At 38.3% G+C, this 23750-nt stretch overlaps 1 protein-coding gene across 10 annotated transcripts in view; it reads right to left on the bottom strand.

The window, feature by feature from the left end:
* Positions 1-23750, bottom strand: part of LMO7 (LIM domain 7) — a 128540-nt gene that overhangs the window by 60087 nt on the left and 44703 nt on the right. For all 10 annotated transcript variants that reach the window (XM_090130658.1, XM_090130666.1, XM_090130630.1 and 7 more), the window contains one exon: positions 11231-11337. In XM_090130658.1, coding sequence (XP_089986784.1) covers positions 11231-11337 — 107 coding nt within the window. The remainder of the gene's footprint in view (positions 1-11230; positions 11338-23750) is intronic.

Below are 23750 nucleotides of genomic sequence, written 5' to 3' on the forward strand. Positions count from 1 at the left end.
ATTTACAGAAGTTCAAACCATCTTTCACTGGATGTGATCTTTGCAGCTCAGGCAGGAACATCCACACTACAGGGATGTTGTGAGCCAGGATCCCATCCTCCTGTGCAATGTTAAGTGGCTGCCTAAGGAAGAGTGAAAATAGAGCAAGCAAGATGTTTCTCCCTCAGGGACTTCCCAAACTAGATGTGGTTTCCCTGTATTATGTAATTCTTCAGAGATTTCTCTTCCATGAACTTCTTCACTACCCCATGAAGTAAATTTTTATCTTATACAGCACCGTTTGACAAGGAAACCTACAATCTCCACATTTGGATGACTGCTTTATAAGAATGAGACGCAGCAACCAACTCAACTACTCTGCTATGCTATTTCCTAGTAAGGTTTTCATATTTATTATTCATTACTTTGTCCACCTTCCCCTGGCTTAAAGAGAGATTCATCCTACCTCTTTCTGGCTAAGGAGTTCTATCACGTTTAAACCACCACCAGGAGTTAATTCCTATTTACAGTACAAGTGTAAGAGGATGAAAATTTTTCAACACCACTGTTTTGGCTTTTGGGGTATTTGGGGAAGTGAGAGGAACAGGCAAGTGATCAAGCTCCAAAGCTTCACACAGTATGACACTGGCAAACTACAGATTAGCCACAGCAGCACAATAATGTGCCACTGTTTCTTCTAGTTCTAATAATTCATAGCAATGCTTGGGTTTTATTTCTGGGTGGGGTTTTTTGTTTTATGGGGTTTTGTTTTGTTTTGTTTTTGACTGCTATTGAACAAATACTTTCACAAAACTATTAACCCTGTTATTTCAGTCCTGAATAGCATGATCTGTCCCATATTTCACCCTTTTCTATTTAAAATAAGAATTCTTCTGACTTTCCTGTTCTCACTTAAGTAACCCAAGTTTTCTTCTTATTTTACACATGTAAAAAAAAAATTCATAACAAATTAGCAAAAGATCATTGAAAGCTTCTTACTAGCATAGTCTATACTGATAAATTTGGACAGATTGGGATTAGTTTGTAGAATTAAGCAGTAATTCCCTAATTGCACAGATCTGTGATGGAAACAGATCACATCTTAAAGTCAAACCATATATTGTGCCTTCTGTTAACTCGAGCATTTTTAGCTAACATTTCACCAAGCACATCTCTTATTCCTGGAAAATGATCACAGCTGAGAACATCTCATAGACATCATCAGGTCATAGAGTTAAAAAGCATAAATTATTGCATCATAAATCTGACAAGCATATTTGAGCACTTATTCACAGGGCACAAGTGGCTGTCTGTAATTTAATATCATTTGCAAAAGTAAAAGCATTTTGAACTTAGCCTCCCTTTCCCCACCCCAGTTGACTATTTTATCATATAACGCATTGGAATCCACGTCAGTTGATGAGTATCTTTATGTACTGAGTTCAAAGGTGTGTACATGTTTACATTCACTAGATGCCTTTTCTAGAAGGGAAAGGAAAGAGGAAATATAATACATATTACTAACCTCTTTACTCTAGTCTGAGTAACATGCTATAGTGACTTTCACATTTTTCCTTCTGAGTCAGTTTCTGATATGCCCCAGCACCGAGCTGGCAGGAGCAGCAGGAGGGCACAGCCAATACTCAAGAGGGTAGAGCTGAGTTTAGAGGACTGGCCCTGTAGAAATCCTGTGATTTTCAAGGAGAACAAAGTCCCAGTCCTGAGCTTGGACTAACTAGCCCCTGCAATACCACAGTGCAGTGAGGAGCAGGGCCTGGCGGGTGGTAGGAAAGGAAACGTGGGTCGAGGCTGATGGTCATGACCATCCTCGCTTTCCTCACTGCTTGTTATGCCACATATAGTGGCCACATTCAGTTCAGTGCAAAACAAGACATTACTAAAATGGAGCAAGTCGAGTGGGGAGGCCAGTAAGATGGTTGCAGCTGGAGCTTTGTAGTCCAGCTTCTTCAGCACGGAGAAATGATGAAGAGTTCTTTAGATGTGGGTTTTGGTTTTTGGTTTGTTGTTGGTGTTTTTTTTTTTTTTTCTTTTTAAATGCTTTTTTTTTTTTTTTTTTTTTTAAGACATTAAAGATCTCTATCATTAAAAAAAAAAAAGATCATGCCTTTTATGTGGCTAGGCATGCTGTTATTTAGCAGTCTTCTCCCCACAAAGCGCTCTCTTTTAACCATGTGACAGGACATAATTTCATTTAACTGGTGACAGCTTGGAAAAAAAAAAAAAGCCTGCAGCCAGCTCAATGTGTCCTCTGTAAAGATATTTGCATTTCTTATTGTACTGTAATACTCAGTAGAAAATCTGTTAATAGCACCTTGAAGAGCACTATTTGAGTGCTTCAGTTAAGCAGTAATAACGAGTTGAAATCTCTGAAAGCACTGTAACAATAATATTAATCATAATACAGGAATAAGACTGGCCCAAAGCAGGACTTGATAATTGAGTAAGATCTACAGATATCAATACACTGTTCAGCCTTACTTTGTCTACCCACACAGTTAATTGACAAACTCTTGTATTCATGAAAAGGTTTAAGTCAGCTTCACTTTATATATAAAATAAGAGCTTTTTCTTTTCATTCTAGCTTCAGAAATTTAGCAGTAAAGTGCAACTAAAGACAGTAAAGTTGTGCACATGTTTCTGTATAATTGACATGAAGGTAATGAAAGCTTATTCTTTATAGAAGTCCAGTATAGAACCCCAAACTCAGACAACTGAAGTTTTCTATCTAAACAAACAAACAAGCCCACAACAAAGAGCAAAAATGCAGGTTTTATCTGTATCTTCCTTCATAACTCACTACTGCTCATCCAACTTGATTACCTTGTTTTGTAAACTGAATTATATCCTGAGAAGCTAAGAGACTAATGTGCATGCTTACAAATGAATTCAGGTGCTCAAGGGATCCTAAAAGGTTGGAAGATTTTTTCTTTGTACTAAGAGAAGAAAAGCACTGAAAAGAGCACTGAGAAGCATTGTAAAGGCTTCTAGTAGTAAGTTTTTTGAGCGTACAAAACCATTTTTTCAGAGAGACTTTTAAGATGTCATCTTTCAGCAAAAAGTTATTGCAACTTCCTTCAGCAAATCATTCTGTTTTGTAGCATAGATATTTAAATTCCCATGAAAGGTTAGGAATACATATCACTAGAGATACCTGAAATACTCTATGCATTACTAACACACACTAATGTAATTTTTCCAAATGCATTAAGGCAATTTTCTAGGCACACTTCTAGGCACAAATATAGGACCCTAGAAGTTTTTCATTCCTTCAGCAAAATCATCTCACAAAATAGATAAATAGTGATCAAACACCATCAAGATTATAGTCCCATAAAATGGTAGATTACCTGTTAAATCACTCAACAGAAAAAGTGAACCATCTCAGACATTTCTCTTCATGATTAGAAACTTCAGAGAAAGTTCAAAGATTAAATAGTAACACACCCAACATTTTATAGACTTCACACTGAAAAACTGGAGGTTAACCTAACCCTGGCAGGTACAGTTCAAAGTCTGGAACGTATTTTATTACCTCCAACGGTTTTCCTGAAATGATTTAAAGCTAATGCAAATTAGTGACATGTGTGAGTATTGTTCACTGAGCACAATAGTTGGACGTGACTGATGAAATATACTCATCTTCATTGTTAACTCTGCCTAAGAATTATTAGAGTTGATAGAAGTTAAACGTGAAATGCATGATATTGAAGTTTTCACAAGTAATATAAATACAACAATTTTAATGTTTAAAATAGGATATGTGAATATAACTCACGTATATGAAAATGCCCAAAGCAAAGAGGAAATTTCCATGCTTACAGAGTCATAGGAACATTTCTAAAGTCATTCTGAATTGAGAGTGCTGCACTTTTCCATTTCAAGGGAAGTATCACTAGGAAACTTAGTTACCACAATAAAAACTTATTACAACCACATGTGCAAGAAATGTTATTTCCCTAGAAGTCAGAAAATGACTTTTAAAAACAGCATTCATTATTTTAATTAAATTTTGGTTAAAAGGCTTTCATTCCAGAAAACCCTGTCCATTCCTTTCCCCTCAACTTGAATTCAAAGATACTCTCTTTGTGCCTTTGGGTTGATTGACTTTTCAGTCATTCCAGTAGAATCTGGAGACCTTACACAAGTACTATCATTTTTTCTTGCACTGAAACAATTGGCTTTCATCCAGCCCACAACTTTCTGTTCTACACAGAATAAAAAAGGCCGGAAAGGGTGGATTCCTTTTATGTGTTTGGGGTAGGTATTTTTGTTTTGTTGTTTTGTTTTTAAGTCAAATTATAACTAGCTTTTTCAACCATATTGTGCGTTTCTTAGAAAAATTAAATCAGTACAGCAGACTCAGGCTCAGAGCCATCATGTACTCTCCTTATAAACCTGAAGTTCCTGGATTTAAAAAAAAAAAAAAAAAAAAAATCAAGAAAGTATAGCAAGTCTACAAGAATATTAGATATGCAAGACTCAAATATAAATTTGATACTATCAACCACAAAGCTGAACTCTGAGTAACATGACTACAAATTGACTTGTATTCTCTTTTTTCTTTTTTTTTTTTTTTAATCGCTATCTTTTGGTTAGACTATCTACATCAAAATTTAAAATACGACAGTTCTTTGTGAAGCACAAAATGGGATATGACTCTCAAAAGAGTTTCTCATTACCTCTCAAACCTTTAGGTAGGTCAGTTGCCAGACAGTTCAAACTGCTGAGTGCTATTGCCAAAGCAAGCCTAAAGAAATCCCCCAAAGGCTGAGATGTGGCACTGCTTTCACAATTGAAACTTTCCTTTATATGCATGTATGTGTATAAATAGATATATTATCTTCCTCCACCCCCACTTTCCTGTTTTCTTTTTTACTTGGTTGTTCAGTATTCATGAATGAATTACAAGCATTCGAAGAGTCACAGACCCTCTGTTTCTTCCTACCAAACCACTGTTTCTTTTAAATAGCGCTCTCTATTTCTCAACTCTTTTTTTCACAGTACATTCTGGTAAAAGCTTTCATTCCTACTGCAGCATTAGGAGGAACAGAACTCATCTTTCTAAAAGACAGCTAAGATTCATATGTAAGCATCAACATGACTGCAGATGATACAGGTTAGCAAAAGAAAATCCTAAGAGTGCTGACAATAATTGCACACTCAAAAGACCATCTTTTTAGGGCTTCCTATAGAGAGTGCATTCTTAAATGATCTATTCAGCAGTGGTAACATTTATCACATATGAATAAAAATTTTACTTTGCCTTCACTGACCCTTCAGAAGAAAGTATCTTCAAAGATATCAGGAAGAAATTCTCTACTGTGAGGGTAGTGAGATACTGGAACAGATTGCCCTGTGAGGGTTGTAGATGCCCCGTCCCCGGAAGCACTCAAGGCCAGACTGGATGGGGCTTTGAGCAGCCTGGTGTAGAGGGAGGTGTCCCTGTCTATAGCAGGGGGGTTGGAACTAGATGATCTTAAAGGTCCCTTTCAACCCAAGCCATTATATGATTCTATGAAAGAGCAACACAAGTGGAATCAGGAAACCCAGCATGTTCCTGAAGAACAGTTGTTGAAGAACATGAAGTTACGAGGAATATCAATTTATACAGAAAAATAAAAGTAAGATACATTTTCATGTAAAAAGCTAGAGTCTATTTGATAGTGTGTAGCTATTTTCTTAAGATACAAAGAACATCAACTGGCTGATGCTACATCTGCTTTCAACCCCTTTTTACAACTGTTCAGTAGTATTTGCAGCACCCAACAATATCTGGGCATTTAGCAGTTGCACCAGAAAAGACAAGTGAGGAAATTTTGCCATTGAAAGGAAGCACTGGTGTTACTGTAATCTGATTTATGGGATAAAGAAAGCAGAAGATGTTTTGTGTTTGGTTTAACCCAGTGCTAAGGCAGCTTACTTTCTGACAGCCCGTAGGAGGAAAGGGTGGCTTAGTAAGGGGCAACACTTGTGATACGGCTTGTAGAGATTCTGTACATCTGTTTTAAAAAGTTTGTCTGTATAACTCTGTATAATTGCTCATTCTTTTTAAATCTTAATCATAAGAAAAGTACACAAATTTTTTTCTGCTCTGGACAGGTAGAGAGACACAGAATACAGGTTTATAATCACATCACTTATCAAGCATTTCATTTTCAAGCTTTATTTTAAACATCTATCTTCCAAAATTTTTTTCATACCTTCAATTCATAAAGTATTACCTCTGAAGAGAGGCTGTAAGAGAGTCTGTCTCAAAAGTTTAGCATCTGAAATTCATGAACACAAGGGTGAGCAGTTGTTACTCCTCTCTGCATGGCTTTAGATACATAGATCTTTGTCCTAGAGAAAGCTCTGCATCCTTTTTTTTTTCCCCAGGATTATTTTTTGCTTTAGGAAACTATAATAAATAGCTGTTCAGAAGGAACTATAGATTGATAGTTAAAACTATCTAGAAGTTAGAAGTGCCAGGGTTAAAATCAGAGCTCTATTAATTCACCTGGTTTATGCTCTTAATTCCAATTCATCCAGATTTCTCAGTCAAGATTTTCTGCTTGTTTTATACATTTTTTCATAATTTAGCATAGTTTGATGCTGAATAAGTAAAGAAGTACACAGAAGCAAAAAGTTGAAGGTCTTATCTAAATATCATATTCAGTACATTCTGAAGATATTTTCAGCTACCTTATCAGAATTCTTTGTTTCACTCAAAACCTACTCTAAATATAACCCCATCCTAATAACATTAATAGAAGTATTCTAATATTTATTGAAGAATGAAATTAAAGTAATAAAATTAACATTAGGAGGTATGAGCTTGTGGTAGTTTTAAGCAAAACTTGCAATTTAAGATTAATGCAGTGAATTCTTTTTCCCAAAATTTGGTTTAGTGCATTTAATATTTTCATATATTACCCACAATAGTTTGCATTCATAATTAGTATTCCATGAAACTTAGCAATTCTTTTATTCTTTTCAGATAGAGTAATTTGCTTAGGAAAAATGAAAAGATTAATTTTATTTCAGCTATTGGTCAAACAGTTCAGGCTGCCTCCTTTAAAACTGATCATTGGGATAGCAAATTCAATCAGAACCAAAGTTTTTTATCTGCCTAAGGAAATTCTTATTTCTTGGTTTTATTTTGCTAAGAACCTTTCCACAGCTGGGAACAACTGGGTGTGTCACTTTTAAAGAGCTGGGTAAGGAAGTGCTTAGCATTTTTAAATAGTAACTGTGCTGTCAACTGCAAGTCCCTAGGCTCGTATGACATTCCTACTGTAATAGAATTGAAAAAAGCATCAAAAGAAATATTAAGACAGCCTTGCATTACTAAAAAAAAATAAAGCTGCTGTGTTTTAAAATAATATTTCTAATTGGAAATGATTTTAAGAAATTTTAAAAGTATACTGGGAATTTAGGATGGTGACGTGCACTTATGCAAACAACTGAGAAGATGTACATATGACTGTGAGAAATAAGTCCATCTGGATAATTTTTACTGGAAAACATGACACATTGCTGTACTCTACCACTGAGCAATAACTTCTGCAGATTTACAGAAATACCAGAAGATAAATCTCAGACATTAATCTATACTCTCATGTTCATTGGCAGAAGAGACGCCATCCATGCTGGTATATTTTTCCACACCATAACAACTAATCTCATCACTGATCTTGCAAAGCATAAAGCTTGCAATCCTTTGAACAGCAGCCAGTAATTTTAGCCATCTCTCTTCACACAAACTTTTAAACAATAAAATTTTAAGCTGCTATTTCTTTGCAAAAAGGATAATCGCATAATCACTTGAAATACAGTCTCTAACATACTGGAAATGTAAGAGGATTCTTGTCCTAGATAAGTAGCAATTACAGAGAAGAGTTTCATATTGTGCCTATACATCACCTCAGACACCATTAAATATATATATATAAAATATATATATATAAAACAAAGTACAATTGAAAGTTGCAACTTCATTACCAAATAGGAATATTATTTGTTAGCATAGCTTTGGCAAGCCACAGGTAACAGGTTACCTTATGCTCCTATGACTCAAAAAATATTCATTACAAACAAACAAAAGCTTGGTATCTCTTAATGACTTGACATTATCATATATAATTGATGACACAAAGATATGGTGGTATCAGTTAGAGTGAAAAGGAGAAAGCACATCAGAAACAGGGTATGAGGAGAAAATAAACAAAGTAGAAGGAGAAGATAACTCTTCCTGCTGGGAAGGAAGTCTAGCCAGGTGGAACACAACAAAGGCCTGGTAAGGTGCCAAAGAGCCCACAAAACAAGAGGCCCCAAAAGTAAGTGTTAGGAGGAAATGCTTCTGCACATAATACATCATTAGACTGGAAGTGTTCCCACTGCAGATGTCCAGTATCAGAGCTATTATGGGGGCCAAATAGCAATGAGACAAATTCACACTGGGCAACCATGGCTCATAGAAATGCAACTTCCCAGTCAGAGTCATCCACTGGCTTTACTATGACATATTAAGACAACTCTGGTGTCCTCCTTAGTGTTAAAGGGGGAGTCCACTCTTTCAATAGCATCCTCCTCCTTACAAACTCTTCACGTACAACAGGAGCTATATATTTTCCATCTGGTAGTACACAGTAGTAGCCTACCAGAATACTATGTACTGTTCACAGCAATCCTGGCCTCAAAAGCTAACTGCTCAAGCAACAGTTTGTCTAATCTACTTTGGGCAGATAAAATGCACACACTAACAATGGTACAACCATAGAAAACGAATACTACCGAGGTGTAAAAACACATGCTGCTTCAGGCACACTTTAATATTATCCTGTATAACCTATCACAGTCAATTCAAAATGAGGGCAATTAGCTTCAGGTGATGATGGCAAAAGAAATTTGCTTAGGAATGCCAGATAACTAAAAATGAAATGTAATCTTTTTCATATGCCTTTTCTCATATGCTGACTTTTTTTTTTTTTCCAATAAAAGTTTTTACTTCATGACAAGAGTGATTTACTTTCAATGCTGAAACCAAGGTTAACAGAGGACAACAGAAAAGCCATGCATGAAATAGTATTCCTTTTCTAATGACTGGCATCCTAGAAATTTTGAAATAGCTTATTCTACTTATTTCTATTACATTAAAAAACTAGATCAGATATTTCTTGATCAGACAGCATTTCTCTCCTGATATAACTTTCTCTGGAAATCTTTTAAAGACTTGCTTGCCATCTGGGTGATCAAATAATGTACAGTTGACTTTCCAATGGAGAGTTATCTAGGTACAACTTATTTCCTTCACTTCTTGGAACAAAATTTCCCCCCTGTCCCTCTCCAAACTCCTAAATATATCAAAACCTGTTATCATAGCTCAGTTAAGACTTTACAACGTGTTCTGATACAAAAGTTTTAAATTACTCTGTAAGCCCTTTAAACATACTGTGGAGCTGTTATATGATACATAATGTGTGGAAAATCAAACTTACATTTAAACAAATTAAAGAGCATGCCTATACTGCTGCCAGCTCTCTTGACTGTAGCCCAGACTCCCAGCATTGTTTTCCATAAAAAGCAATCAAATCTGATTTTTTGAAAAATACTAATTAATCTATTGCCGAGCAGGTATGAAATAATATGCCAATTGCCTTATGACAAATTCACATTCCAGCCTTACTCTTTGCTCCTGGAAGCAGAACTGGTAGCACTGCAAAGATCCAAAGAAACAAAACAAAACAAAACACTCCACAGTTACAGACCCAACTAGAGTAATTTCATGGCTGACCTCACTTGGGCACTGTGGTTAACGTAGGGACAGGTTGGACGACACAGTTTGCACAACAGTTTGCTAAATCTACCTTCCTGACCTCCCCTGGGTTTCAGTTTGCCATTTACACCACTGAGGACAAGCTCCTGACAGCACCCAACCAGCTCATCTATACCCTTAGAGCAAACCTCAACCAAAATAACTTTAGCAAGGGTTTTTGTGGATAACGAAAGCTTGGCAGAGCTTACCAAGCCTCCAGCTTTCAACATGATATATGAGCCAGCATAGAAGATACCAGCGTTATGGAGGGGTGCCAAATCCCCAAAACATCAGCAAGAAGTTATTTTTCAGATACGAGTCAAAGACTGGGGGGAAAGGATAAAAAAAAAAAAAAGCATTTCCAGCTCAAGTATCAAACATCAAAATGGTACGAACTTTCATTCTGAAACCAAATAAATATGGCAACACAGTACCATCCAGTCCACCTATACAAGAGATTTCTCTTTAATTAAAAGTTGATGTCATTTCACCTTACTTTTTTCCTGGTATGTACAGAAGGATTACTGCCTGTTCCTCGTTAATAAAGCCAATACATTAAAACATGAATCAGTTCTTAACATTTCACTTGACAGGTTTTCAGAACAGTCCACAAAAAAACCTCTTCCTGTTTGGAGACTTAACAATAAATTCATCCTTTGTACCAACACAACAAGAGAAGCTAATACTGTAATAAAGCAAGAAGCCCACATCTTTTGGTGACCTGTTAAGTGCCTACATACGGAAGTTCCACATTAATCCCTCAGGAACAAGCAATAAGACTCATATTAGGAGACACAGTAGTCCTGAAATTAGAGAATCCAGTAATTATATCTCAGAATCAAATTACTTCTATTTCACAGAAAAAACTTCCTCCTCTGTAAACAAGACAATTACTCTGTGCAATTCTGTCCTTAGTTTCAACTCATATTTTGAGAGAAGGTGCAACACTCAGTGACATACACCTGGTTAACATTTGGAGCAGAGGAAATAGCAGTCCTTCGGGAATACCATGCCCAAGCTCCACTGCAATTCAGACAAGCATCAGAAAAAACACCTCAGCCTTTCAGATTTCACATCAATAATCTCAAAACATAAAGGAAAGTGATGCTTGTTGTATCATTTAGCAGTTAATTTTACTGTAAGCTTAAAATAACCTAAGCAGATTTCATTCCATATATAAAATGTTGTAAATATTCATTAACAATTACTTTGCTTATGTGAGGTTTAATAATAATTAGTTTCTGAAATTAAATTTGTGCAAACCTTATTGACTAGTTTCAAGAACATATAAACCTTCACCACAGTATTCAGAACTGCTCTTACCAGATTAAAAGAAGAACTTTCCATAGGCAAACATTTAAAAAAAAAGTTTGAGAAACATATTCAGCTAAGCTTAGAGGGAGAAGGGAGGGGAAAAAACAAAACCACAAAACTCACTTGACTGTAACTCGATTGGACAAATCCTGGAGATCCCCTGGATGAAAAAGTTGAGCTTCTTTCAATCCAATATTTTCACAAGCTTTCAGAAAAACATTTATATTATCCTGTGGAGAGAAGCAGAAAGCAGTTGCTAAGTTAGAAGCACTAGGCACTAAGCAGGTTTTGCAAGATGATTAGTGCAAGCCTCTAAATGTCAAAGTCCAGCTCATGGAAATAAAAATAAAAAAAGCAAATCTTCTGGATCATAAATACAGGTCGTTTCTCATATACACATGCAGCCAGTGATCTTGGTGACTGACTGATACGTTAAAGATTACCTGGCATAAAGCAGCAGCTAGCCAGTAGGCAGCAATCTCCGCTTTGATGTCAGCTCTGTTCAGCAAACAAACGCCCTCTTTCTAGCTTTGCACGACAAGCCTCACCTCTTGCCTTTAAAAATAACCCCAGCTACTGACATTCACCACCCAGAAACTCTTGGCAGGAGAGGAAGAGGAGGAACACGCTGTTTCTATGATTACAGACCAATTATGGAATACTGCACCTGGAATCTGGGTTTGGTTGCTGAGCAAGCTCCTGAGAGACAGAAACCAAACTGTATTCAGCCCCGCTGCTTCCTCAGTTGTGGGGATTGCTCTCCTTGTTGGTCCTCCCCTTCCTCTCCCCCCCCCCACCCCCCCCACCTCTCCGTAACACCAACATATAACAAAACATAGGTGCAGTGGTGTATTGCAGCACCCACCTGCTGCACCTGCTACAGATCAACAGTCTGGCAAGGGCAAGGTTAAAGGGGGAGGAGGGAGAAACCTCACACGATATAGTGAGAGATTATACAACTTGTGATCTCTTTCCACTTCATAAACAATAGGCAATAGGCAAGAAATTCCTTCTCGTTAACGTGGAATGCTATCAACAACAAAAGAATTTGCCCTCTTGCGCACTTCTCAGTTTGGTTGAAAGCCACAGGAAAAGGTACACAGTTACTTAGCTCATAAACTGCACACAGCCACGTTATGCTGTAGGTTTGTAAAGTCAAGATACTTATATCAGAGTTTCACAGTATGAAAAAGCTACACTTCAGCAGTTTAATACACTTTAAACCCCCACCTTTTTTTTAATTACACATAATCACTGAGCATAACTCACTAAAAAGAAGTCCACAAAAAGCAACAGCTGCTTCAACTGCATCAAAAGTAAAACAAATACTTAAAGAAAAAAAAGTAAATCCAAGAATCCCCTCAACCTTCTGTTTTGGAGGTCCCCAGGATTCCCCTTATTTCTTATCAGTCTGCAAACATGATATTAATCAAGGAAAATATTTGAACAAGGTAGTCCTTGTGCAGGCTGCAGCTCTGTGTTACCACATCCATAAGATCTCAGCTGTCTCTCAAACCATCGGTATTATGCCCCAAGGTTTGACATAGTGTGCTATAGTGGGGACCATTCTACTGGGGATTAAAGGGGAGGAGAAAAATGCCACAGCAGTGACAATGTGGGACATGATAAGGCGCTGCATGAGCAGCCAGGAACAATAAAGGACAGGTAGCCTCACCTCCGCACCAGCTCCTGCAGCACCCAAAAGGCTGCTTGCACAAGCAGCCAAGCTAGAGCTTTGGGTCAGTGTACCCATAGTACACTTTTCTTTCCCATTCTCCTTGCACTTTCACGTAACACTGGCTTAGAAATGGCATTTTTTGTTGAAAGTGTCACCTTAGTACCAAGACTCAAGACATAAAAAAGGCTGTTTCCTTTTGTATAGGAGAGGCCACAATTTACTACTGCCTTGGAACTTGCAGTATGCTCTGATGGGTTTACCAATTGCCAAAAGTCACAGTAATCTAGTAAATAGATCATCAGCTGAACTGCAGAGAATGCCCGCGCTGTGCACATAAACAAGGAAGAAGAGTTCAGAGACTTAGAAAAACTGATGCTGCCCACACCCCGAGTGTAATGAAAACATGAGTACTTGCTCATCACTGGTGGCTCAGCTGTACAACAACAAAATTGTTGGCATATGAGAGAATTTGAGGTGTTGTAACAACTGAACTAAGACATCAACCTCCTGATGAACAACACATATGGCACCTACAATGCATTAGTTAACACCTTCAGAAACAAGTCAAAGAAAGGGGGAAATAAAAATGTGACACAAAACTCAGCTAGGAATGGCACTCACTGGCATATAGAATGGAAAAGCTTAAAATCTTCCTCTCCCCAGTTCCCAAGCAAGTAGTTTGATCATACTTGTCACTGCTCTAGTTAACTCTGAGCTTTCCCTAAAGCTGGCATCTGGGATTCACATCAAAAACAGCATCATCCAGAAGGTTAAAGCACAAATTTGGATACTGACACAAAATGGTGTAGCATCAACAAATTAGGTCTTCTGGATACTGTACTTGTAAAGGTCTCTCTATCATTTCTAATCACCACAGAAAATCACTGAAGATACAAGTCCCAAAATAGCTGGCAGCCATTTTAAAGTCTTACAGAATAAAAAACCTGAAAATGAATTTTAAATAGTACTAGAGAAATAAGCAGAAAAAAAATGACAAGCTGTCAAGCTTGCAATTAGATTCATGATTAGAAATGTGAACGGGAACATTGTTCAGTGATTAAAGTGCTCAAATATAGTAACCGTCATGCTATTTCTTTTACCAAGTCATGAAATATAACTATACTTTTGTAAGACTAATGGTTGATACCCTTTCCATTTCAAACGCTGTACTGGAATCTTAATCTCATCATGCTACATAAAAAAAGAAAAAAACTCAGACCTCAAACATCTGGAAAAGGACAGATCTATTTCCTTGTGACTGTAAGGCACACAAGCAATGTGTTTGAGAAAAACAAGTTTAACACATGTTCCTATATGCCTTCTGCAGACAAGATGCTCTTAACCTTTGTAAACCATGGCTGAGTGTCTAATTTTAAGAAAGATTCAAAACAACAGAATTGCACAAAAAGATGTCATATGTTGAGAAAAAGACACGGAACCTAAATAATAAGGAGAGAATGCGGTTTGGCTATGCCAAAAAAGTCAGACTATGGTTTTGGTTGGAAGGAGTTCTAGAGTTCACCTAGCCCCAACCCCACTGCTGTAGGCAGGGACACCTTTCACTAGATCAGATTGCTCAAAGCCTCATCCAACCTGGCCTTGACCATTTCTTGCAGGGATGGGACATTCACAACTTCTCTGGGCAACTTGTGTCAGTGCCTCATCGCTCTTAACGTTCACTCAACCTTCCTCTAGTTTAGTCATTATTCTTTGTCTTATCACTGTTATCCCTGAGATAATGAATCCCTCCCCATCTTCCCTGTAGGCCTCCATTAAGTACCTGAAGGTCACTAGAACTTCCTTCAGAGCCATCTCTTCTCAAGACTGAATAACTCTCAGCCTCTTTTTAGAGGAGAGGCACTCTAATCATCTTCATGGTTCTCTGCTGGACCCGCTCCAACAAGTCCATGTACTTCTTATGTTTGGGAACCCAGAGCTGAATGCAGCACTCCACGTGAGGCTTCACGAGAATGAAGTAGAGGGGGACAATCATCTCCCTATCCCTGCTGGCCGCACTTCTTTTGATGCAGCCTGGGATACAGTTGGCTTTCTGAGTTGCACACACATACTACTGCCTCACACTGGGCTTTTCCATCAGCCAACACCCCCCCAAGTCCTTATCTGCAGGACTGTGCTGAATCCATTCTCCACCCAGCCTGTATTTGTGCTCGAGATTGCCCTGACCTATGTGCAGGACACCTTACACCTGGCCTTATTGAACTATGTAAAATTCACACACACCCACCTCTCAAGTCTGTTAAGGCTGATCTGGATGGCATACCTTCCCTCCAGCATGTTGACTGCACCACTCAGATTGATGTCATCTGCAAACATGCTGAGGGCACATTCAATCACGCTGACCATCTCACTGACAATGGTGTTAAATAACATTGGTCCCAATTCTGACACCTGAGGAACATCACTCATCACTGGTCTCTACTTGGACATCAAGCTTTTGACCACAAATTATTGAGTGCAACTGCCCAGCCAGTTACTTACCAATTAGTGGTCCAGCCTTCAAACCCATCTCTCTCCAATTTAGAGACAAGGATGTCATGCAGAACAGCATCATATGATTTGCACAAGTCCAGGCAGATGCCTGCTGCTCCTCCCTTATCCACCAAGACTTGTATCCCTGTTGCAGAAGGCAACCAAATTCATCAGGCAAGATTTGCCTTCAGTAAAGTGATGTGGGCTGTTACCAATAACTTCTCTGTTTTCCACATGCCTTCACAGAGTTTCCAGGAGGATCTGCTCTCTGTGAGACACAGAGGTGAGACTGACCAGCCTATAGTCACTGGGCTGTATGAATTGTGAGAGGCAATGCTATTACCTTCTATGCCCTCAAGGGGAGTAACAGCAAAGGGAAAAGAATAACTGGCCATTCCCAAAGCCCATGATATGAGGATACACAGTCAAACAGATTACATACACGCAAGTTTCTGACTATTAAAAGATTTTGAACTAATGGTGATAACAGTGACAGAAATCAACTAGATGTTTTCAATACAGAGTCTGATCAACACACGTCCATGAGCATCTAGAACTGGAATTAGAATGATGCCATTACATTTTTTTGTTAAATCGTAAGAAAAATAAAGCCTGAAGTGTTAACCACAAAATTCAAGTGCAGACCATTTTTGTTGGATTTATACTACTTGTAAATTTTTCCTGGGAGGCTGAAAGGACTCAGAGCTGTATGCTTTTCCCTAGTCTATGTGTATGAGGAAACAGAGTATTTAGATGCTCCAAGCACAACTTCAGTTTCCCACAAGCTGTACAGACTTACATTAAAAGCACAGCGCAGAATGCTGACTAGGTGTAGCTTTTACCATTCAACATTTCATTTTTGCCACAAACTTCAAAGTAAACCACACCCAAACCCTCTGTGCAGTTGTAACATAAGAGAGGCTGAGCCTGCAGTGGGAAGCAGGTCAAGCAGTTGGCACTTAAATATTGCAGTTAGAAGGAATGACAACTGATACCACACGCTTTCAGGCACGCACCTGCCTTTCTGGTCCCCAAAGGGAATCACAGAGCCTTCCCCTAGGCCTGTTGCTAAGGCATTCCCCTCTAACCAATATTTAAAACAAGACAGGGTGGCATGTCAATGCAAGGAACAGCCTTTGTCTTTCCATACCTCACCTTCACACAGAAACAGTAAGACCGTGGTCTGTGCCCTCCCCTTCAACATGCCAAGCATGGCTGCATTCCTCTCTCCTGCAAAGTCAGAGATGGGAGAAGAGGAAAGAGAATCTTTTCCACAGTGGTACTTCCCAACTGGTCCTTGCTTGACCTTAGCATTGCTTCTGCTCCCCAGCACAGGGCAGTGGGGCTGGGCCAGAGCATGATAGCTGCAGCATGTGGATATGGTTGGAAAGGAAGGACTGCCATGGTGTCCTCCAGACTGCAAAGAAGACAGTCTCTGTGTGGGAAAATACATGAGCCTGCATACTTTTCCTTTAAAAAATAATGTTAATTTGATAAATTAATTAAAAATACGGAGAGAATCACAAGTGGCAATGGTGCTATGGTTGCTTCTCCTAAAATAGAAGGAAAAATAACATAAGCAACAGGGAGAGAAAATTATAGATGCAAAAATGCTCAAAAAAAGAAAAAAACTCCAGTAGACAAAATTGAAATGTGAAAGTGTAAGTAAAATATAAAAAATAATTTTAAAAAAATCTCTATAACATAAAAATTAGAGAGCATGAAAGGGATTTAGAGAGGTCTCCATATAAGATGGTGCAACCGTCATCTTAGTTTGACTACACACGTGCAACACAAGATCACACTAAATTCATTGTGCATATGTGAGTTCCAATTTAATTAAAAAATAAATTAATCATCATGATTATCTGGGTGAGGCAGGAATATTAATTTAAACAAGTGTGTAAATACATTTGCTTTCTTTAGGGTGCAGCCATGTTGTGTGGTAAGCCTGCCTTCTTCCTAGTTAACTGTTTCTCTGAAACTCTGCACTTAAACACGGTGAGATCTTGAAACCATGCAAGTTATGGCACATCTTTCAATTCAGTTGGCACCTGGGAGAAAAACAATTTAATTAACATGGTGTTTTTCTGTTTTTTTCTGGCTGCGTAGTCCAATGAGCATAGACAGTTCTCATATAATCACCTACTCTTATGCAAAATATCCCCCACCTCAGTTAAAGCTATTCTTCTGCCATTCAAGTTTGTATCGTTGTTGCTGCAGTTTCTAGGTTTTATTTTTATCCCACCCACCACCCTACCCCTTGCAGAATGTGAAGGAAGGGAACAGAATTTCATACTGGCACCCTGTGTTCCCAGGACCATAGAATGGATTTGCATCGAAGTGCTATAGCATCACCCAAACTGCTACTAGGTGCCAGGATCTGTTTTCAATTCCCAGGCTTCCCCCCCACCCTCTCCCTAAAAACAAACACTCAGCACCTACAGTGCCTAGCAACAAAAGTGACATTTTAGGAAGAGAATGATGCATTTCTTTTAGCTACTGAATTCTGAAAAACATGTTAATAACCCACATTAAAAACACATTTCTTAGTATTGTACTTATGAAGAAATTTAGTGTAATCTTTCAAGATAACTCCGTGTCTTCATGACAAAGCTTCTTGACATCTGCATTTCCCCAAGAAAGGGTGCATTTCAAGACAAAAAGAGGGATCTCGTTTGTTTTTAAGGCATTAAGTATTTTTCATATACACAGCACTGTACTAGCCACTAAAGCTAGGTCAAATCAGCTAAATACAGTATTTAGAGCTGTGTTTTGCAACAGCATCACAGAAGAGCTACACATTGTTTATGTTCAAAGGTGGGGTAAGGGAAGAAACCTGCAAAAGGATCTTGTTTGACGAGTTGGGTGACCTGCTCTTCCTCAGAGGTACATTTTGATTATTAACACTTGTAGATGCAAAGGAAGGGGGATTAAAGGGTGAGGGGGGAGAGCCAAGAACGGTGTTGAACCTTATGGTCTGACCACAGACCTGGGAGCCAGGAACTACAATTACAACTTGGCCTTGCATGACAGACTGCTTCACATTTGTCCCATCTGTAAAATGCAACTACCCATGCACTTATATCTCTTGTTATTTCACCAGAAGACTGCCAATGGGTTCAATCTTGAACTGCAGATATGAGGAGTAGGTGTAATAGTTGAATTATTTTTTTCCCCCCTTTTTAGTTCAAAAGTTAAGAATAAAAATCATTTTTAAGAGTCCTGCAAGCATAATTTAACTTAGAATGACCTCAGGGCTTCTGTTCTATAAATCATCCCACCTACAGCAACATCCATGGAGCACTACATTGGCCAAAGATCAGAAATTGTGTTAATTGCTTTACCACTCCCCTGTGTGCACCCTTCACTGCTTTTCCATACAATGTAGAATAATAAATTGTGAATGATTTTATCATCCTTGACAGGCAAGTCTTCCCCACAGCGTGTTCTGTGTACGATTACAGACACAAGGTACAAACTCCTTCTGTGTGAGCTGCCTGCTCCAAGTATCAATAATTTTTAGTAAGAGCCTTGAAGAGTAACATTCCTCTTTGCTGTGCACTTCGCTCACCTACTGACATTGCAACTGGTCTCACTAGAGTTGAACCATTATCAAAATCAACTTCTGAAACAGCCTTAGATAAGAACCATTTTGATTTCAGACAAGGTGGCCCATCCATCCCCAGATCCTCATTCCCAGCTGTGACATTCCCAGCCCCTAGCAATCCCCACCACTGCAGTTAATGACCAGCAAAAGACCTACCCACTTTACCTCATTGCCTCCATCCTCTTGATGCACTGAGTGCCATGGGTTATTTTCAACAGTAGTAATGGTATTAAGACACACAGCAAAAAAACTTTTTAAGTGAGACTTTCATATTTCTGGTGTTCAAGGTAATTGATGTAGGGAAGGACCAACTGTCTTCACATTTGAAATCCCTTTCAGGCCTACCCTACTTCTCGATTGTGCTGCTGCATAAACTTCACTAGGGTAATCCAGCAACAATATATAACCCAAATGAATACTTTAGCGATAAGAGCAATTAACAAGTTGTAAACTACAGGTGTGTTTCAGGGATGTCACTGTTACCAAATAAGGCAAACCACAGAGAAAAGGGGCAAAAGTACAGCACTCAGACAACCTGAGCCTACAGGACTTTCAGTCAAGAGCATTCTGTGCAGCTCTCAGCTTTAACTCCACTTTGGACGATTACAAAGGGAACTGAATTCACTCACCCACAGGTATGCTCACTAAAGTAAGAATGGAATCAAAATGTTGTGTTACAGAATAGCATCCTTGTTTAGAAAAACCTTAGCTTTCCCACTGCTTACAGACATCTGAGCCAAAGTCAGGAAAAAAAAAAAAAAGTGATGTGCTTTTCACCCTGAACTGTTTATAAAAAACAACAGACTTTACACACTTAGTTTGTCAAGTACTCCAATGCCAAGTTACCCCACCAGACAGAGTTGGAATGACAGTAATCCACTTAAAGGTGAAACTCCCCTGAAGCCTAATGAGTAATAAAATAAGAACTCTTGTTCTTGAAACATTAAAAGTTTTGGCAGAGCTTGCTTTTCCTTTTTGCCACCCCCACTCTTTCCTCCTCCCTCTTCCCCCCCCCCCCTTTTTTTTTTTTTTAAACACATTTTTGTCTGGTTTTGCTCACACAGGCTAATCATTTTCTATAGATTAAATCCAAAGCTTCACTTGTCCAGAGGACTTGAAACAGAAAATCTCTCAGATCCTCAATTCACATAGTCTTTGATTTTCAACTATGATTTGGTACCTGTTTCTTCTTAAACAAGAATTTGGAAGCTCCCTCTAACTTTGACTTCTTCAGCAGCCACTGACAAACATCTTTTGTTTCCTGAGAGGAATCGCATCCCACCACCTTTTTTTTTTGAATGCTGCTGCCCTGGCAGAGTTTATCCCATGGAGTAAAGCAGCTCTCCCAGATCTGGAGATGATCTGTTTTGTAGCCCATCCTAACTCCTGACCAGCACCCAGCTTCCTCCTGTCCCTCCCTGCTCTCATACCCCACAGAAAGAAAGCTTGGCCACCTCAGTTGCAGCAGCAACTCCACGCATTAGGTGTTGGCATGATATTTATTCTTTTACATACATCACCGGAGGAGAGTGATTCAGCATGGGCACGGAGGTGTTCAGACAAGTGTTGAAAGATGTGGTATGAGAATTGCGTACCAAACAGAAAGGCGAGTAGCATAGCTATATAGCTCCAGCTACACCACAAAGAACAAGTATCACTGCTGCAATTAACATCTAGTTTCTTTGGAAATTGCTGGGAATTTCAAACAGCACACATCAAGAAATATCTGACATGCCAGCAAAAAAACTGCTACAGTGTCTTCCCTATGAAGATTTCACACACACTCACAAAAAAAAAAAACCACAACAAAACAGTCTGCTGCAAGTCTCAAATTTTCACTTCCTTGGCAAAGGCGGAAGAAATCAGATTTTAAATGTCACCAGTATAATTTAAGGTGTGTACCTTTTCTACATGGTTGGTTGTTGTTTTTTTTTTTTTTTTAAGTTAGGAAGGAGCATTTGTAAAGGAACACAAAGAGTCACCAGGTATTTGAGGAAATAAAAATAGCATGCAACTGACAGCAAACAGAGAGTAAGACACAGACTACTAGCTGATTAAGTTGAAAAATAGAATTCTTTGCAGTTTATTTGGCAACCTTATTTTGTTAAATGCTGGCAAGATGAGGGAAAAAAAATCATACTTCTTTCTGGAGCTTTAGTTTAGAGCTGGAGAAAGGATTAAACATTTCCACATTAGAAGATTTTTAAAGCCAGTCCCATTATTTTACAGCTATTTTACAAAAATATTTAATTAGCATTCTGTGATTGCCCCCCTCTGCTCTGCCCTTGTAAAACCCTATCTGGAGTACTGCATTCAGGCCCAGGACCCCCAGCACATGAAAGATATGGAGTTGTTGGAGCAGATCTAGAGGAGGGTCATAAAGATGATCAGGGGGCTGGAGTACCTCTCCTATGAAGAAAGGCTGAGGTAGCTGGGCTTTTTCAGCCTGGAGAACAGAAGACTCTGGGGAGACCTCATTGTAGGTTTTGAGTACTTAAAGGGAAGTTACAAGCACAAAGACTTTGTAAGATATCTGATAGCAATAAGAGAAAGGGTAGCAGTTTCAGGTTAAAAGAGGGGAGATTTAGGTTAAATGTTATGGGAAAAAATTTTACTGCAGTGGTGATGTACTGGAATAGGTTGTCTAGAGAAGCTGTCGATGTGCCATATCTGTAAGTGCTCAAGGGCAGTTTGGATGGGGCCCTGGGCAGCCTGATCTAGTGGGTGGCAGATCTGCCCATGGCAAGCAGGTTGGAACTTTAATTTCATTTAAAAGGTGATCTTTAATTTCCCTTCCAACCTGAGCCTCTCTATGACATCTCTTCCCAGTAAATCATTGGAGTGACAGTCTGAAACAGATGATCTTATTTAAAACATTTCCCAAATACTACTTCCAATTTACAGTAATGAACCAATATTCACAGTACTTGCTATCCCTTGACCAGAGACCAAGCCTAGCAGCTGAACCATCATTTCTCAGGGTGTGTGCTTTGGGGCCCTCGCTATACAATTTCTCCCCATTTACATCCTCTCTAGATATTTCATTTTGTCATCACCTCCCAGAACACTGTCAGTTTAATAGAGCATATGGGTTTCATTCTGCCCAATAGAAATTTTAAGCAGCTACTAAAAATGTCACAAAGAGTTTTCATCAACCTCCCCTTTCCCCACACCCTAAATTTCAAAGTGTTTAAGCAACAACAAAAAACAATTAAAGGAAATTCATAGCTAAGGCTGAAACATGCTGTATGTTTTCAAGAAAAAGGGCACAAAACATCAGTAAACCACTGCAGTGATTACATACTCCCACTATCAGGCACTGAAAAACTACAGAACAATATCATCTCCAACTATTAATAGCCATACTTCCTTTCTAGTATACAGATCTCTTTTCTTAATTGTCTAACAAGGGTATTTTCATACAAGCCATATTTCTCTTTCCCATAAGACAGCAGAAGCAGCACAAAAATGATTTTTGAACATACTTATCAGTTTCTGCATTACTCCTGACATTTATTAATTTGCAGTTTTATGTTCTCTGAACTTGCTCCAAACATGTTTTGTTTAGCTATACAGTCTATTAGAGTTAAAATTCTAACCCTGTCCTGATTTTCCTGGTCTATTTCACACTGCCCATGCTCTGCTTGCTTGAGGTGAAGCACTTTGAGATGTAATGCTTATATTTTACCATAAAAATCTTTTGAAGAACTTCTTTAAATTGTTAAGCATAGTGATAGTGATCAGGTTTCTAAAATGCTTCATAATCTGTAAATTTACTTTTTTACTTTTTCTTTTTTTAAGATCATAATTTTCATCCCACAGGCTCTATTGTCCATGATACTCCCAGATTTTAAGTAATGTCTGCTCAGGAGTTTGAAGTAATGATAACTGTAGTATCTGAATTTTACATTGGAGATGTACAAGCTGATTTCCAATTGCCCTTTTTTACACTGTTGACAAAATATAACTTCAATTCCTTAGGTAAAAAAAAGTTGTTTGACATGGCTATCCATTTGAAATACCATCCCTGTGTCACCTCCCAGGTGAAAAGATTTTCTTAGACTAATAAGTTCTTTTATGTCCAGGAAACTTGTTTGAGCACTAGAGCTGGACCATTGATTAAAGAAAAAAAGCTTCCCCTCCCATGTAATTGGACTTGCCAGAACAAAACTAGATACTTAAGGTGCATCCCAGTTACCTTCTTGGTAACAGTCATGTAGAAGTCCTCTCTTAGTTTAAGCTTTGTGAAGTCTGGAGATGTTACTGCAAACAATGCCATTAAATACCATTACACATTAAAATGCTCTTTTTAATGATATCATTTACCAGAGCAGACAGGTTTCAAACTACACATAAGGCTGAAATATATGGAGGAGAAAAAGAAAAAAAGAAAAAAAAAGAAAAAAGCATGGAGAACATAGCAACTCAAATTGCCTCAAGTTTAATAGTAAGAGATAGCAAAACATCATTGCTTAGAAATAAATTTCTTCACTGAAATTGTTTTACACCCTCACAGGAAAACAGGAAGTAACAGCTTTTGTAAGTATTTTGTTACCTGCAGCATAAAAAGGATATTGAATGAAACGAGATTGATAACTACTACAATAAAGAGGAAACTGATCTCTTTTTCTGTCATCTGAAATGCTACTGAGCATACTGAGCTACTGAGCCTAAAAATTCATGGAGTGCCTCATGAAGGAAAGCAATTGTGATGGGAGGTGAATGAAGAGCACAAGTTCTGTAGAACCATGTCCACTACACTTTCTCCCTGTTCTGCTCAGCTTTTAGACATAACAAATTTACGAATAAAAATCACAAGAAATGCTAATTGCCACTGTAAAGCAAACAAAAATCTCCAACCACAT

Source organism: Phasianus colchicus, chromosome 1 (assembly GCF_987193195.1).
Source record: "Phasianus colchicus chromosome 1, bPhaCol1.hap1.1, whole genome shotgun sequence".
Lineage (NCBI taxonomy): Eukaryota > Metazoa > Chordata > Aves > Galliformes > Phasianidae > Phasianus > Phasianus colchicus.